Genomic DNA, 18,845 nt, shown 5'->3' on the forward strand with positions numbered 1-18,845 from the left:
AAGAGTGCACATATATAGGTGTATACTCATTCAAATTCAAGTCATAGGATTCAACATTATTTTGCTTGCTATGATTCACTGCAATATCCATTGTTATTCCCTCGAGGTGAATCTGGCTGGCACTATGGCATTCCGAGAAGTACCATTTCTCATAAAAGAAAGAGGAACGAATCTGATGATGATGCTCTTGCTGATGTTTCTCAAATGAGAAGTGCTGCAGACCTTATTGACATGGAAAATGAAGGTATCTCTGCTTCTGGTTTTATATTGATTCTGTCTTGTTCTGTCTTGAATTGCCTGATGTTTTATGGTTAAGTGTTAAAGAGACCTTTTATGTCGGAATTTATTTGCGCGAGCCCGTCTTCTCCCACGGGCAGTTATATGTTGCCCTTTCTCGTGCAAAAACTTCAGCTGCGATCAAAGTGTTGATACTGCTAGCAACTTTTCATGAAGTGGTTACTGAGTTCAAAACTAGAAATATTGTCTTTCATGAAGTCCTTGAATTATCTAAGCAGTAGTTCTTATTCAGTTATGTAGTATCCATATTAATGGTTTATTAGCTATTTTATGCTTCAGATTTCTCTATTCTTCTTTGCTGAATCTTTTTTATCAGTCTGATCATTTTTATTTTTCCTTTTCGAAAGAATGGTTAATTTGCTATGCATTGATGATATCAAGCCAAAAATGAAGGAATGGTCAGCCATGTAACTGTTCAGGAAAAGATTCATGTGGCTACCTCCAAGCATTCTCCCACCAGATATCAAAAAGTTGTGCTTGCTGATTCAAAGGTATGAAAATACTATATAGTCAGTTATTTTTTTTATTTCTTTTTAGTAGAATAGAACTATGAATTCAAAAAGATCTATTTATGTAATTTTAGGGATCAAGAGTTGAGGGAATAATGTTCAATACTGCCGTGGAAAAGATGGGACCAAAATTTCATGTTTTTTAAAAAAATCTTATATCAAATGTTGATGTTAGAGAAATTGAGAAAAAGTATCAAATTAATGGTCTTACAATCCAATGGGTGATAAGTACACGGACTGTTGTTGAAGAATTGGATGAACAGGGAAGCAATGTTTTACCTTCTCAGTTCAATGCTGCAAGCTTTAAAGACTTATCCCTTTATGCTGATTCGAAATCTCATGCTTGGTGAGCATCATTTATGGTTTTATTTAATTGTAATGCAACCATTATATGAACTTTAATTCATCTGTTTACTTAATACTTAATATATTTTTCAGACATTGTGGCCTTGGTTATTGATTCAATGCCTGTAGTGCCAATAAAAAAGGACTTAGAGGAGTCATTTGTGCAAAGATTTCTCATTGTGAATGAAGAATATGTCATTCATCTAAGTTTCATAACCTTTCAAGCTCAAAATAGAACTATTTAATCAGTCTCTCTGATAAATGTTTGTTAATCTGATGCTTCAATATTAGGATGATTCCTACTATGTTATCTCTGTGGAACGCATTTGTTGAGAATGAAGGCAAGCTAATTACTGATCGATGCAACAAATATCCAGTTATTTTATGTCGCAGGCTTAAAGTTGTTTCTTACAACGGTAATTTAAATAGCCAATTCATTTCTACTACAATATTATTAATTGTTGTTTCTTTACTAGCAGAGCTCATGTCAGTGTTATCCTTGGAACAGGAATATCACTCTCAACAAGGAATGATTTAGTTATTATTGTTGATCCACCTATAAGAGATGCAAGAACGCTGCAAAATTGGTGATTATCGCTATGTGAATGAATTTTTATGTTCTCAATTAGGACTTATAGCTTAGCTTTAATTTGTCTTGTTCCCTTCTATTTTGTATATACAGGGCATGCAGGAATGAAAATGAGCTGCTTATTGTTAGCCATGAGAAACCATATACTAATCTGTCTCCTAAGATGTTTTATGGACCTCAATAGAAACTAACTGCTATAACAGATGTTCTGCCAACAGAAAAGGCAAGTATCTACTACCTTTTACATTTTTGTCGAATAGGTTTTCATTTAGACTCTAATATCTGTTATAAATCAATTCACGTTGTTTTTTTCCTAAAAGGTTTCCTGGGTCAAGTGTATGTTTTCTTTTGAGCACATCTTACAAAAATATCACTATATGGCATGTGTGAAATGCCGACGGCTAACTGATGTTGACTATGGGTGCACCTACACCTGCAACCATTGCAATGAAAAGCAGTGTGCTCAACCATGGAAAGATGCTTATTGTAGTTAGTAAAACTTTCTTGATTTACTTAATATTCTACACATATATTCATTTCTTTTGTTTTTTATATTAATTGCAGATGTCGTTTTGATATTGACCTTATTGATCACACTGACACAATAACTGCATCCATTTTCGATGAACAAGCCGAGGCATTGCTTGGGTTTACTGCTGGGTTTGAATACACATTCTCTTTACTTACTCAAAAGATTCGGTGACTGGTAACTATATGTTGATGTTTTCTAAACCCAACATTGATTTGCAGAATGAGGAACCACCCTTAAGCAAACTCCATGAAGAATTGAAGAGCAAGATGTTCATAGTGCAGCTCAAACTAGGAAACACAAGAAATGATGGATCATACCAACATTACACTATTGCATACTATTTTGAAGAAAATGCTGAAAACGCCTCATTCGGATGTCAATCACCTGTTGGCTCAAAAACTCAGAACAGTGCCCCTAAAAACACTGCCTCTGCAAATTTATCTCCAGGTATATATTTTCTTCTGTTTGCCATGATGGTTTATTTTCCTGAAATAATAATTTCATGTTCCTTAACATAGTTATTTGACTTCCTTTATGAAACCAATGAAAATCAAGGCACTGCTCTTGAAGTTTTAGCAAAATCATTTAACTTCGTTCGTAATTTCCTTTTGCAGAAAAAACAGGATCATCATCGAAAACACTTTGCTGCCTTGTCGAAACATTTAATGAATCTGAAGAATCTACTGCAAAGAAGAAGCGAAGCAAATAGTTTAGAATTAACTAATGTTATTAAACAAGGCTCTTGTTTGCTTTAATGGTTGCCTCTGTTTTGAGCTCACTTTACTTGGCATTAAACTGATCAAGCAAACTGAATATTTATCAGTTGCTTTTGGCGAATTGTATTGCAGCTTTAATTGTATTCTCGAAATCCTTAACTCATTATGTTTATGATGCAAGAGTGATTTTTATAATTAAGTATGCTATGTTGAGTTTGCTTAGAATATAATCTGCTATTTAAGACTGTTAGAATTTATTTTTTTCCAAGTTAATGTGTGTCAGAGTTCACCTAGCTATACTTTTTACTCCATTTTCTGCATAGCATTGCAGTGGATCACTAAGTTCATCAGGTATTTCTCTGATGCTTTCCTACATAGGAAGATCATCTGGATGCTTGTCACCTTTCACGTAATTAGTGATATACTATTTTTAGAAATTTCTAGTTGTTTTATATGTAGCTCTGACACTAACTTTATCTACTAAGTAGCATTGGGTAATTGCCAGTAGAGCTACAGGTCTTGAGCCGTAGAACTGAACGCAGTTAGCATCAATTTGGCAGTAGGAATTTATTATTCTTATGCAGCTTTTTTGCTTATTACTTCCATTCACCTACCATATTTACTACCATTTGAATGTTCTGCGATTAAATACAGAGAACTTCTTCATAGTTTTAGGCTATTAGTCCCATAGCTTTTCTTTAGCTTTTCTTTGCAACGCCAGTTTTTCCTATTAGTCCCATAGCTTTTATTATGATACTAAAGTTTTGTTATTTTATAGTTCCTTCCTCTTCTGCCTTTCCAATTACTAATGACTAAACCAAAAAATCTCTTTAGGAAGTGGTTGGCAATTCCTCAAGGAAACAAGACTAGATTCTTCCTGTGTACGTTTAACAAAACAAAAATTCATGCAGCAACGATGGTTAAAACTTCTAGAGAACAAACCATCTATTATATCAAAAAAAAAATTGATGGAAAGCTATCCACAAATATTAAAACATACAGGTGAACCATCTATTTATTCTTTCGATTCAGGTGCCTAGTGGTTACATACTGTAATCACTCTTTCTCCTGAAACTTTTACAAATGCAGGTATACTTTGATTTTCTCTTTTATATTTATGTATATTGTTTCGTTGTTATACATTTCCTACATCTCATGCTTTAACTTTTTTGATAGATACAACTGCCGTTGATTCTCAAGACGTACCAACAGGATAACCATGGTGTTATGTACTTTTTTGTTCAAATAAAACCAAACATGTTAGTCAATGAAAACATGATTTCTTTCTTTGCTTCTTCTTGGCATAATAAACAACTTTTTTGTATGTGTCCTTTATAGGAGATTTCAGCTATTGTATTTAATTTAATCGGATTTCAAGATGGCATAACCATTAAATTATATCATGGTCTTCGCTTCTGGGAAATAAAAATCAAAGTAAGATGTTTTCAGGAAGGCTGGGAAACTTATTGTGCTGAGAATCTGATTGATGAAGCTAATATGATTTTCCTGAGAATCAAGGGGAATTTATCCTATGATTCTATGGCTTTTTGTACTTTACAATCACATTCTTATGCCATGGACGCTTCCTTTGCCTATGTTGCCAAGCATTAATCTCAATGTTGAAGGTTAAAATTCCTGTTTAACTATACTTTGTTTGCTTAATTTACTGATAAGGCTTACACTTACACCTTCTTCCAATATGTACAGATGATACAGCTCCACAGCTCAATTTAACTACTATCACCTCATCCATAAATCAATTTTTCAAGCATGATTGGTCATCATTTGTTTCGTTCTACCAGTTTTACACTCCTCAATCTAAATACAGCTTGGTAAATGATTGTTTCTATAGAATATATTCTCAGCTTCATTGTCTAGTAAGCCAGCTAAGAATGCATGCTTGTTGTCAACAGGAACTTCCACAGTATGCAGATATTCAGCTTAATGAGAATAGAACACCAACAATCATTCTCACCAATGGATTCAAAAGTTATGCCATTGGCATGAAGCAAAGATCTTTCCACCAGAACTGGAACAACTTTGTCACTGACCATGCTCTTCGGCCGGGAGAGTTATTGCTCTTTATTCCCCAATCACGCAACTCCTTTGTTGTTGTTGTATTCAATCGAAAAGGCATCGAAAAAATGTATCCATGGCATTTTAATTTTCATCTTCAGCTCAGTTAGGCCATAATTAATCTGGCACATTTCAGTAATGTATCAGTAATCTGGCATTTTAATGTATCAGTAATCTTCCATGTTTTAATGCTTCTGTTGAAATGCGATGTAAGGTTATTCCCCGTTTTCTCCAATAGTATATGTAGACAATGGAATTTTAATTAATTCTTAAAATTATCATTGGTCTATAAATTATTTTTGTGGCTTATTTCTATCCAATCGGGTATTGCCACATGTCATGTACACTTGAAAAATTTGGTTATTAAATGGCCAATTATATTTTTTCACGTGTCAAGGTGAGGTGTTCCAAATTTATTCAAATTGTAGGGATATCTCCACTAACCAAATCATATCATATCACATGCCTATTGGATAAATATCTAAGTATTTATTTCTTATTAAAGGGATAATATTTAGAGTTGTTCAATCCAAGTATATTTCTTATATACTGCAATAGCCTGGCCAGTCAAACGGTGCCACGTCACGTGTCCCCACGAGTTTGGCCAATCGAGAAATTACTTATCTCTTTATTAATAAATATAAAATGAAGAGATAATATTTGGCTAGCACAGTCCTAATATGACTGCACGTCTTGCAAGACAAGTAAAGTGGTACACAGGTCTTCAACCTCTACCTCTTGCTACAGCTATAAATAGAGGTCTCTCAACCAAATCAAGGACACACACAGACAGGGACACAGAGATATCAAGAAGCATCTCATACACTCAAGTATTGAAGCTTCAAGCTACGAAGGTCTGGGTCTCAAAGCTCCTCAAGTCTCCCGCATATCAAGGCTTGAGCCTTCAAGTATTTTCAAATCCTTCAAATCTTCCATATCAAGATTTGAAGGAATCGGTGGTGGATCCAAGAACAAGCTGCGAAACCCTTGGATTGGTGTTCGAGGAGAAGAATCGAGGGAAGCTCTCCATAAGTTCGAGAAACTTCCAGAGATTGTACCTACATATTTTTTCTAAGTTTATATAGTACATATTTGTCGTGTATTTCTTTTTCTTGTCGTTTTGCAAACTTGAAATTTTTATCGCGTACAAATTTTTGGCACGCCCGGTGGGACCTCTCTGCCTTCCATCTCTTCTCCTCGAATATTCAACTACGTCTATCACCAATGGCACCAAAGAGCAATAAAATCGTGATTGCACGTTCCAAGGCTACTGATGCTAAGCCTGTTCAGGAAGCTGCACACGTTGCCACCAATACCCGCGTTATTGGCCCCGTGACAAGGAGTATGACGAGAGCCTCCACCCAAAGTAGCATGGAACCCTCGGCGCCAACTCCCGTCTTCGGGTCAACATCACAAATGAGCTATTCCTCCACGATGGGGGTCCAAGACGTTTTCACCTCGATTGAGAAGGCTCTTGCCATGCTCGAATTTGGATCCGAACCCAAATTTTATAAGCATGACGATGATTCATCAAGCACTGGATCAGCTTCTTCACATGAAACCCTTCAATCAAAATTTTCTATGGAAGATTCTGCTGCTTCTTCTACTGCAATGCCTGCTATGATGACAAATGCTTTAAGTTTTGAAGAACAAGTTTCGAACATGTCCAAGATGATGGAGACTATGATGAAACACATCAAGGACCAAGATGCTCTTATCGCTCAACTGCTCACCCAAAAGGACCACGCTCCTGAAGGAAGCCATATGAATTCTAAGGAGAACCAAGAGCGTGAAAATCTCTCATCTAAAGGTAAAGACAAGGTGAAGGAAGTATACGTGACCGCCGAGGGAACTATCCCCGTGGAACAACTGAAGGAACTTGTTGAAGGCGTGATCAAAGATAAAAAGGAGGGTGGTCCAAAGTCAAGCTTTACCTACTGCAAGCCTTACACTGCTAGAATCGACAACCTTGCAATGTCTGCTGGATATCAACCGCCTAAATTTCAACAGTTCGATGGGAAGGGTAGTCCAAAACAACATGTGGCCCATTTTGTCGAAACCTGCAACAACGCTGGAACCTATGGCGACCTTCTAGTCAAACAGTTCGTCCGATCCTTGAAGGGCAACGCGTTTGATTGGTACACTGATCTCACACCGGGGTCCATCGACAGTTGGGGACAGCTGGAGCAAGAATTCTTGAATCGCTTCTACAGCACTAGAAGAACCGTTAGTATGCTGGAATTGACTAACACTCGTCAATGGAAGGACGAACCTGTGGTCAACTATATTGATAGATGGAGAAGTCTGAGTCTCAATTGCAAGGACAGGCTGTCCGAACCCTCTGCCATAGAAATGTGCATTCGAGGAATGCATTGGAGCCTAAGCTACATTCTGCAGGGTATACGTCCAAACACATTTGAGGAATTAGCTACTCGTGCTCATGACATGGAATTAAGCATCACGGCCAATGCAACTGATGGGCTTCCTATTCAAGCTCCGCGAGTGCAACCGTCTCGTCAAAACAATGAAAGGCAAGAAAATAAAAAAGGGGGCAAACCTCCTTCAAGATTCAGTAATAAGGAGTCCATGACAATAAACACAGCTCCCATGAAAATTGCTACCAAAGTGAGCCGAAAGGTTACTGAGAAGTTGGATCCATCTCAAAATAGGTCAGTAAGAAGACCCACGTTAAAAGAGATGCAAGAAAAAGAATACCCATTTCTTGAATCTGATTTACAAGGGATGTTTGATGACATTTTCAAGGAGAAACTCCTTGAACTTCCCGAAATGAAGCGTCTAGAGGAAGCCGGTCAAGTCAATGATCCAAACTATTGCTGTTATCATCGCCTGATTGGCCACCCTCTCACTAAATGCTTTGTCTTTAAAGACAAAATTATGGAATTGGCCCGTCAAAGAAATATCCTTCTCGAGGAAGATAAAGCATCGGCAAACCAAACAACAATAATGTTTGGATCTGTGTGTTGCCCGATAGAAGTTCTACCCACATCAAGCAGTGCTCTGTCTATACAAACGGAGTTTGAAAAATCGTCAATTGAAAATGTTATTGAAGATGACAACGAAAGATGGACTTTAGTCACTCGAAAGAGGACTTGCAAGCCAAAAATAAAGAAGTACATCTTTTCGAAAAGCATTCATTCGACAAAGCCGAAAGTGACCATGAAACGACGAAATGCGACAAAGAAACAAAAGGGAGTCGCCACAACACCAATTTCGTCAGATTTTCAGCTTCTTCAAGAGGTTCGACAGCCCGTGACATTGAGGGAATTTATACCCAAGGGGTATTTAAGTGACGATACTGATAATTCCACTTCTTGTAATGTCGTCAAAGCTGAAAATCCTCAAGTCACACAAATTGGCACTGAATTTGAGAAAAAACTCAAAATCGATGATAAACCACCGGTGGATTGTGCAACGACTATCATTTTTGATGATGACGATTTGACTGTTGAGTTCAAAACTCACAATCGACCTTTGTTTGTTAGCGCATATGTTCGAGAACAAAAGATGAATCGGATACTCATTGATGGGGGATCTGCTGTCAATATCATGTCCGTACGTGCTATGAAAGAGTTAGGAATCTCAAGTGAAGAACTCTCCCAGAGCCGCCTCATGATCCAAGGATTTAATCAAGGGGGGCAAAGAGCAATTGGCCTCATAAGGCTTGAATTGCTCATTGGTGAGCTGTCTTCAAGTGCCTTATTTCATATCATTGAGGCCAAAACTTCTTATAACATGCTTTTGGGAAGGCTCTGGATTCACGAGAATGAAATTATACCATCTACTCTGCATCAATGTTTCAAATATTGTCGAGACGGTATTGTTAAGAAAGTTACTGCTGATGACAAACCTTTCACGGAAGCCGAAACTCGCTTTGCCGATGCCAAATTTTATCTTCACAAAGAAGCAAAAAGAAAGGAATCGGTAAGGGAAGAAAGTCAAGATTCCAAAGTACCCATTTTGCGGTATACTCCAAGATCAAAGAGAGAAGAAGGTCAGTCTTCTTTTATCAGAAATGACACATTAAATGTTCCGCTCACCAAGATAGAGCCTGTTAAAATTGAGAAGGTAAGCTTGCAAGGGTTTGTCCGTCCTAAAGAAGAACCGGCAGTGGAACATTACTCGCTACCAACTAATCGGACTCAAGAAGGTTTTGATCCAAACGCCTATAGACTTCTTGCTAAGGCGGGTTATAATCCAAATGAGAAGAATACATTGGGCAAACTCCCTCCTGAAGTGACTGGCGAGAAGACTCACGGATTGACACCTACGCAGAAAATGTTGAAAGAAAGGGGCTATAATGTTGAAAGTTCATCGATGGGTCTTGGTTATCAACCGCCCTCTCCTGTTCGTATAATGATCAAAAGAGCGAGTTGTAACTATGTGAACGAAGAAATGGAGGTCACAAGCCGAAAGAGATCTGTGTTCGACCGATTGGGAAATAAGTCAAAACGTACTTCTGTGTTTGACAGACTTGGCCCGCAGCCGAAAAATCTGAAGTCGCCCGTCTATGAGAGATTAGGCAGTAAAAAACAAGAGTACCAAGTTGCCAGGGAAGAAAGTCTTACTCCAATAAAGAGGAACAAACCAAAAAAACGAGTCTCCAATTTCTTCATGCACTATGGAGACTTATTCAATGTAAGAATTGAAACCATTTTTGAACAACAGGGTCAAGAAAGTATGGCTTCCTGTCACCATATAACGATCAGTGATCCCGAAGAAGAAGAAGAAGATGCGGATGACGCTCCCCCTGAACTTGAACAAGGGGTAAAAAATACAGTCGATGAGCTAAAAGAGATTAACCTTGGCACAAGCGACAATCCTCGCCCAATTTACATAAGCTCGTGTATGACTCCTGAAAAAGAAAAAGAGTATGTTGATTTGCTGCTTGAGTTCAGGGACGTCTTTGCCTGGAATTACTCAGAAATGCCTGGTTTGGATCCAAGGGTCGCCGTTCATAATTTGTCTGTCAAGCGAGGAACAAAACCTGTCAAGCAAACGCAAAGGCGCTTTCGGCCCGAATTGATTCCTCTGATAGAAAATGAGATAAATCGATTGATTGAAGCCGGATTCATACGAGAAGTAAAATATCCAACATGGATTTCAAGCATCGTCCCTGTAAGGAAAAAGAATGGGCAAATTCGAGTTTGTGTTGACTTTCGAGACTTAAACGAGACTTGCCCCAAAGATGATTTTCCTCTCCCCATCACAAAATTGACGGTAGATGCTACAACCGGGCATGAAGCATTATCTTTTCTCGATGGATCGTCTGGCTACAATCAAATACGCATGGCGCCCGAGGATGAGGAGCTAACTGCCTTCCGCACCCCCAAGGGAATTTATTGCTATAAAGTAATGCCGTTTGGCTTGAAAAATGCTGGAGCAACATTTCAAAGGGCAATGCAAAGAATATTTGATGATATGCTCCATAGAAATGTGGAGTGCTACGTTGATGACCTTGTGGTGAAATCAAAGAAGCGAGAGGATCATATTCAAGACCTTCAAAGAGTTTTTCAACGCCTTCGGAGGTACCAATTGAAGATGAATCCTTTGAAGTGCGCATTCGGAGTCACTTCTGGCAAGTTTCTTGGTTTCATCGTTCATCAACGGGGAATAGAAGTCGATCGATCTAAAATTGATGCCATTGTGAACATGCCTGAACCGCGAAATATTCATAAATTGAAGAGCCTTCAAGGGAAGTTGGCATATATCCGGAGGTTTATCTCTAATTTGGCCGGACGATGCCAACCCTTTAGTCGACTGATGAAGAAAGGGGTACCCTTCGGGTGGGATGAATCGTGTAGGAATGCTTTTACAAGCATCAAAGCGTACCTCATGAATCCCCCAGTGCTGGCTGCGCCCATTCCAGGAAAATCATTGATTCTCTACATTTTCGCTCAAGAACGGTCGGTTGGGGCCTTACTTGCTCAAGAAAACGATGAAGGTAAGGAGAATGCGCTGTATTACTTGAGCCGGATGATGACATCTAATGAGTTGAACTACGCACCCATCGAGAAGTTGTGTTTGGCACTTATATTTGTCATTCAGAAGTTGAAACATTATTTTCATGCACATACTATTCGACTCATATCTAAGTCTAATCCCATTAAATATGTCATGGCAAAACCTGTACTGTCTGATCGGCTCGCGAGATGGTATCTCCAGTTTCAACAATTCGAAATCATTTATGTACCTGCGAAAGCTGTCAAAGGACAAATATTGGCAGACTTTTTAGCCGATCATCCCGTACCTGCCGAGTGGGAATTGACTGATGAACTTCCCGATAAAGCTGCCGAGTGGGAATTGACTGATGAACTTCCCGTACCTGTCGAGTGGGAATTCGCCGTGGTCAATGTATTTCGATGGAGCTGCTCACCGCGATGGAGCTGGTGCGGGAGTTGTCTTTTATACTCCTGAAGCAGATATATTGCCATACTCTTTCACTTTAACACGCCGGTGTTCAAACAATGTGGCCGAATATCAAGCATTGATTCTCGGTCTGGAAACGGCCGTAGACATGAAGCAGTTGCATCTTAGAGTCTACGGTGATTCAAAATTGGTGGTAAATCAACTCCTTGGTGTTTATGATGTCAAGAAACCTGAATTGATCCCATATTACAAGTATGCAAGGCAACTCATGGGATATTTAGGTAATGTCACTATAGAACATATCCCTAGAAATTTCAACCAACAAGCTGATTCTTTGGCAAAGGTGGCGTCCGTGATCACTCTACCTTCTCATCGAAATCAGATTTCAATATGTCAAAATTGGGTCATACCTCCGATGTTTGATGAAGATGATGATGGTGAGGAAGAAAATATTTATCATATTTTTGTCCATGAGATCGAAAAGGAGGATTGGCGTCATCTCGTAGTAGATTACCTTAATCATGGGAAGTTGCCAGAAGATTCCAAGAAAAGGGTTGATATACGTCGTCGAGCGCCACGTTTCATTTACTACAAAGGGACGCTTTACCGAAAGTCATTCGATGGGGTGTTTCTACGATGTCTTGGAGAAGATGAGGCCATGCAGGCAATGGAGGAGGCTCACTCTGGGATATGTGGTGCTCACCAATCTGGCCCGAAATTACACTTTCGCATTAAAAGAATGGGATACTACTGGCCAACAATGGTGAAGGACTGTATCGATTTTGCTAGAAGATGTCAAGTTTGTCAATTCCATGGCAATTTCATCCGTCAACCTCCTGAACCATTGCATCCAACTGTAGCTTCTTGGCGGTTCGATGCTTGGGGTTTGGATATAGTTGGACCGCTTCCAAAATCTTCAGGAGGACACATTTTTATCTTGGCAGCGACGGATTATTTCTCAAAGTGGGCCGAAGCGGTTCCTCTAAGAGAGGTCAAAAAGGAGAATGTAGTGGATTTTATCCGTTCGCACATCATTTATAGATATGGGGTCCCGCGTTATATCATCACCGATAATGGTAAACCTTTTTGCAATGTAGCAACGAACAAATTTTGTGAAAAGTTTCATTTCAAACAATACAATTCGTCCATGTACTACGCTGCCGCAAATGGACTCGCGGAGGCATTCAACAAGCCCTTATGTAATCTGTTGAAAAAAATCGTGGATAAATCGAAAAGGGATTGGCATCTTTGAATTGGAGAAGCACTTTGGGCATATCGAACTACTTTTCGAACTCCCACGCAAGCGACCCCATATGCACTTGTTTACGGTGTTGAAGCAGTTCTTCCACTTGAGTGTCAAATACCTTCGCTAAGAATTGCAATTCAAGAAGGGCTCAGTGGAGAAAATAATGTTCGTCTTCGCCTTGAGGAATTAGAAGCACTCGACGAAAAGAGATTGGAAGCTCAGCAACGGATTGAGTGCTATCAGGCTCGCCTTTCAAAGGCATTTAATAAGCACGTTCGACCCCGCTCTTTCCAAATTGGAGAGTTAGTACTCGCCGTTCGGAGACCAATCATTCTCACTCATGGCGGACAAAGAAAGTTTACTCCTAAGTGGGATGGTCCATATGTCGTTCGAGAAGTATTTACAAATGGCTCATACAAGTTGGTTGCTGAAGATGGATTAAGGGTTGGCCCCATCAATGGCAAGTACCTAAAAAGGTACTATGCGTAATCGGAACCGCGCCATGCTCCTGGCCCGCATGAGCTAAAACTGTGGATGGCAACCACCAATAGTGTAGTATGTGGTTAAACTGCTGAAACACTCCACCAAATCTAAGGTGGTAAACAAATAGATGCTCCTGACCCGCATGAGCTAAAACTGTGGATGGCAACCACCAATAGTGTAGTATGTGGTTAAACTGCTGAAACACTCCACCAAATCTAAGGTGGTAAACAAATAAATACTCCTGGCCCGCATGAGGTTAAAATGTGAACGGCAGGAACTACGTGTGACTTGATTCCCTTGTTGGGATACGTAGGCAGCTTAGAGGACAACTTCTAAGTTCAGTTACACCACTCCAAATCAAATCCTTGTTCCTTGCAAAAAAAAAAAAAAAAAAACCTCTCTTTTTCTTTGAGATAAAATGCTAAATTTAAAAGTTCTTTTCTCTTAAAAAAAAAAAAACAACAAGAGATAAGAAATAAAAAGCATTTTATTATTCAAAAGAAAAACTCATTACATGGAAGAAATGAGTGATAAAATAATTCAAGGAAAAGAAGAACATGGTGGAAAGTCTAAATATCAAATTTGTATTCCACTACAGCTACTTTATATGATTCAAGTGCAGATTTCATGTCTTCAAATTCCTTCATTGCATCATCAGTCATGATGCTAGTATTTTCAATGGAAGATAACTCATCATGCGCTTGGGTTATTTCAGCCTGGATCTCCTTGAAGGTCTCATGCTTTTGATCGATAGTCGAACTGATTTCCAGGCCTTGTTTCTCCAAACTGATGAGTTCCTGTTGCAGAACCTTCTTCCTGTCTTCAATGGACTGCAACTTTTCTTCAAGACTTTGCAAGTGACAAGTTAGTCATTATTCCTTTGCCTTAACTTTCTCGAGTTGGACGGTCGCGTTGGAAAGGAGTTCTGCATGTGTTTCTTTGCTCATCCTTTCCCACGATGAGGATGCCAGAACATCATATGCCTCCGCCTTGGCAAACAATTCCATCAAGTGATCTTTTAAAGGGAGACCATTGGTAGGATCCGTTCTTGTGATTTCCGCAATGATTTCCTCTGCACACTCTTTTAAAGAAGAGATCTGCTCAGTTGGAGTGTCAAGAATCTGTCCGCGAAAATCCATCCACAAACTCTGCAAGTACTTCCTTCGATGCGTCTGGATCAATTTTTGACCATGAAATTCTGAAACCAATGCTACCTTAGGTTTTTTCCGAATTTCGTGCAAATTAATCAGCTCTTTCTTTGACAAAGCGCCTCCACTGGGGCAAGTTGCTTTGGGATGCTGATAACGACTCCGTCACCTTTCTTGTTTGGAATTATAGCATCGGTCTCAAGTTCAATTGGTGAGTTGGTACCAACATCTTCTTGGTGGAATTCAAGAAGTGGGGGCTGAAAAAAAAAATGTTATGAAGGTTTAAAAAAGAAAAAAAAAAGAAAAAAAAAAGAGGAAGATATGATTACCTTAAGCGGCGACACTCCAACCGACGGTGGTGAAAAGGAAATTTCCTTCAAATCAGAAGATGTCCTCTTCTTCGATCGGTTCCAATGACGGTCTTGGCTACTACTGCCACTCGCCAACGAATGGGCTTCTCTTTGGGTAGATTCGATGCCCCGAGCTTGAGTCCCTTCTTGTTCTATAGCCTCGAGAGAATCACGATCGTCCATCGTTTCAATTTCGACATCTTCTTCTATGTGAGTCACTGATAAAGATTTTGAAACCTTGGGCGGCATCTTCTCTGAGGGAATCACTGGTTGCGCCTCTTTGATGACCTGTCGAGAGTCCTTGGAAGACTTATTTCTTGTAACAACGTTTTCCAAGGGGCCGCTAATGGTTTTGTTCTTCCGCAAAGTGGATGAGGTAAGACCCGTTACAATCTCTATAACTCCATCATGATGCACTGGCTCATTGGCGGAGGTAACCTTACCCTTCTTCACTGATTGCTGAGGGATCTTAACGGTGAATTTTAAGGGAGTTGAAGAGACACTATTTGACCGAGTCGACCACCAGGCATCATAGTCTTTTGTGATCAATGGATGCTTCCTGTGCATGGGTATAGTCATCCGAGACTGCGTCTGAGTGCGAACTGAGGAATCCCATAGTTGAATAGCTTCACCTAAGGTATAAGTGTGAGTGATCTCTTTCAAGTTGTTGGGGATGTCCTGACAAAAACCGAATTGCCTGCTGAACCTGCAAGGATTATATTTTTCAGTAATGAAAGTATTGTCCTTACGTAGAGTTAAATGGCAAGAGCGTTGACTAATGAAGTAGCTCGTGAGTCTTGATGATAAGGATCCGTCATCGATCAACGCCTTTTCTTCATTCTCAGTCCAGTACGATTTAGGAAGCATCAAAGGATTCGTTTCTTTGAAAATTTTCTCAGCTTCCAATTGGCCATAAAATATTGTCATTTTCTCACCACTAAATCTTGTCATGCGCGCGTGGTGGCTACTCACTTGATGGTTTTCATAGTATACATTGAAGTATTGGCCAATCCAAGCATAGACGTAATGGATTGGAAAAGTTACCCCACATTCTCCAAGGTTAGGGGCGTGGACGATCTCCCTCAACCCATGATATATGCTCGCAAGGACGGGAATTACAAGACAAAATCTTTTTCCTGTAGCCATTAAGCATGCAACCTTGAAAACACTTGGGCGAATACGATCGACCTTTTTGCTTGGCAAAAGGAACTTGCAGATCCAACACGCTATGAATGCCGCAATATAGGTCTCCTTTCTTAGAGACCCTGGGATACCCAGGGTGTCAAAAGGGACATTGAAGTCATTCGTATCGGCAAGGTCGTAAGGCTCCACGCTTCCAGAAGGGTTGTAAGTCATTTTTGGTTTAGATGTGGTCTTCCTTCTATTCACTCTACTCGGAGGAGCCCTATACCTAGCCTCTCCTTTGAACCAGAAGCGAATCCAGTCCTTCGTCCATACCCCTTGGTCATTCGTCCAGAGATGGTAGTAAGCCGAAAAAAGATGCCTGCAACTCTCAGGGAGAAGTGGTTTCCCTTCTTTGTCACGAGTGAGGAGTTCCCGCGCCGAAGGAACAACTTCATCGAAAAACGTGCCATCGATTGAAAGGCCACCAAGTCGATAAAGGTCCCAAAGTGTGATGGACAACTCCCCAACGGGCGTATGAAGTGTGTTCGTCGAGGGACACCAATATTTGAAGAAGGCTCGCAAGATATTTTCACAGCGGTCGTAGGAGTATCTCGACGCGTAGACGGCTTCAAATATGCCAGCGCGTGTGAGTACGTCTTTATACCTTCCAAGCATGTTCTCAACCCACTCCCAATAATGAGAAGTGAAGCACGCCTCACCAAAGAAGGACGAAGGGGTTTTCCATGTAACTTTGTCAACATTGAAGCCCACGAACGGAAGCGTGAATTTGGCTATTTCTGGATCTCCATTGTGAAGTGACGAGTTTAATACGACCACTTCTTCTTCCCTCGATGTAGTGGAGAAAGTCGACGGTGCCACCACTTCCTTGGTCCACTTGCTAGTCCAATCTTCGAGATGAAAGCATCCTTCGAGGGGTATGAAGGATTCAGCGAGCGGGCCGATTGCTGGTTTGTAAACATGTAGTGACAAGCTCTTTGATTGAGTTCCTCCCCGTTCATCCGTCAGTGAAATGTGCGGCACTGGCACGGTGTAGTCCTTAATTTGCATGATTGCTGGAATTTTGTAAAAGAAAATATTAGAGGATGCAGGAGTTTCGTGCAAGAAGTTTGGTAATTAAATTACCTAATTGGTTGCCTCTTCTCAAATCCTCGGAATTGTTTCGAACCCCTCTTCAAGCACAGCTTGAGTTGTCTACAAAGAGGCAAGTTGACAAAGTTTAGATCAAAATCATGTATAGTAGGAATATTTGGGGGGGCAAAAAAAAAAAAAAAGGGAAAAAAAATAATAATTATTATTATTTTTAAGGTCAGAGTTCTCGCTAAAGGAAGGAAAATTTTTGCTCAGATATCATATTGTCCTAATAGATGAGCAAAAGAAAAAAAAATGAATAGAAAAAAAAAACAAATAAAAATGGTATGAAAATTGAGATTTCAGCTCCGAGGAATAGCTCAAAAATATATATATATTTTGAGCAGATCTTCATGTTAAATTGTCAGCTCTCAGGAATAGCAAAAAAAGAAAGAAAAAAAAAAGAAAAAAAACAACAAAAACACAAAAAAAAAAACAAAAAACAAAAACAAAAACAAAAAAAGGTACGAAAATTGAGATTAAATTTTTGGCCCTGAGGAATAGCTCAAATATCATGCTTGGCATCATTTTAGTAGATGAATCAAAGGGCCAAGTTGCCTTGTAGTATGTTGAGGATACAAGTCAAAGGCACACGTTGAATAGAGAAATAAAATTCCAAGTGCAGATCATGTTCAAGGCATCTGACGATGAAACACGCGAGAGCCTTGACCGAAACTCACAACTTAATGTTGCGGGTAAAACAAAAAATCCTGAAGTACCTGACGAACGGAAAGAAAGTGCTTATTGGAGTATAACCAGCGGATGATGGTTGTTCCTTGCAACAGCGGCCGCGTGATGATATAGCTGAAAAGAAAAAGGGACTTGTTCGAAAGTCGTGGCCTAGACGTGATTATTTATAGGAGAGGGTTGGTGTGAATCTGAGCCGAGAAGGGAGTTTTCTTTTACACGAATCTGTGAGAAAGTCGAGTCCTCTTCGGAATCAACTTTATTGACTTGAAGCCAATTTGTCAGAAGACCTCGCGGATTGCACCGGCCAAACAATCTGCTATGGGAAAGAATTCCAATTCGGCTTAGGGAGTGAGCACCCACATTTGGTATAAGGAAGGACTCGTGGGCCACCGGAGAATCGTATTGGAAATTGGAGTCATTGCATGCGGCAGGATAGCTACTCCATTGGACTTATGATATAGCCATGGCATAAACATTGCAGGGAAACATTTTTGGTCTTGGAAATTTGAAGCGTTGGCCCCACCAGATGATGTATGCAGCCGTGGAACTTAAAATGCCTTGCATTGACCATCTTATGATTGATTCAAAAGTCATGGCATTACAAAACCTTGAGTAAATCCATCCGTGGGCTTTATTCCAACAGTAGACACAAGGTATGAATTAATCCGGCCTCGGGATTAATTGGTGGTATTTCATATTGGAAATTAGTTGGAAATTGAGGTCATTAAAGGATACATTGGTGGTATTTCACGTGAAGTTTGGGGCCACTAAGTCATTGGACTTTACTTGAAGATCACTAAGCCACTAAATCTCTAAGTTTAGTCTATTTATGGACTCATTTGAAAATTAATTCCGACCATGCTCTCAAAAAAAAAATGTCGAAACTTGCCCGTTCAAATCTTGCTTCGATCTTCAGCATTCGCGAACAAGTTTCGAGGGGGCATTTGTAGACAATGGAATTTTAATTAATTCTTAAAATTACCATTGGTCTATAAATTATTTTTGTGGCTTATTTCTATCCAATCGGGTATTGCCACATGTCATGTACACTTGAAAAATTTGGTTATTAAATGGCCAATTATATTTTTTCACGTGTCAAGGTGAGGTGTTCCAAATTTATTCAAATTATAGGGATATCTCCACTAACCAAATCATATCATATCACATGCCTATTGGATAAATATCTAAGTATTTATTTCTTAT

At 39.6% G+C, this 18,845-nt stretch overlaps 1 protein-coding gene across 1 annotated transcript; it reads left to right on the forward strand.

Moving 5' to 3' along the window:
• Positions 1-11,599: 11,599 nt before the first annotated feature.
• On the forward strand, positions 11,600-13,186 carry LOC113718303 (uncharacterized). Its single transcript, XM_027243218.2, has 2 exons — positions 11,600-12,527; positions 12,714-13,186. The coding sequence occupies exons 1-2, from the start codon at positions 11,600-11,602 to the stop codon at positions 13,184-13,186; spliced, it is 1,401 nt and encodes a 466-aa protein (XP_027099019.2).
• The last annotated feature ends 5,659 nt before the right edge of the window (positions 13,187-18,845 follow it).

This window comes from Coffea arabica, chromosome 11e (assembly GCF_036785885.1).
Source record: "Coffea arabica cultivar ET-39 chromosome 11e, Coffea Arabica ET-39 HiFi, whole genome shotgun sequence".
In the NCBI taxonomy this organism is placed as follows: domain Eukaryota; kingdom Viridiplantae; phylum Streptophyta; class Magnoliopsida; order Gentianales; family Rubiaceae; genus Coffea; species Coffea arabica.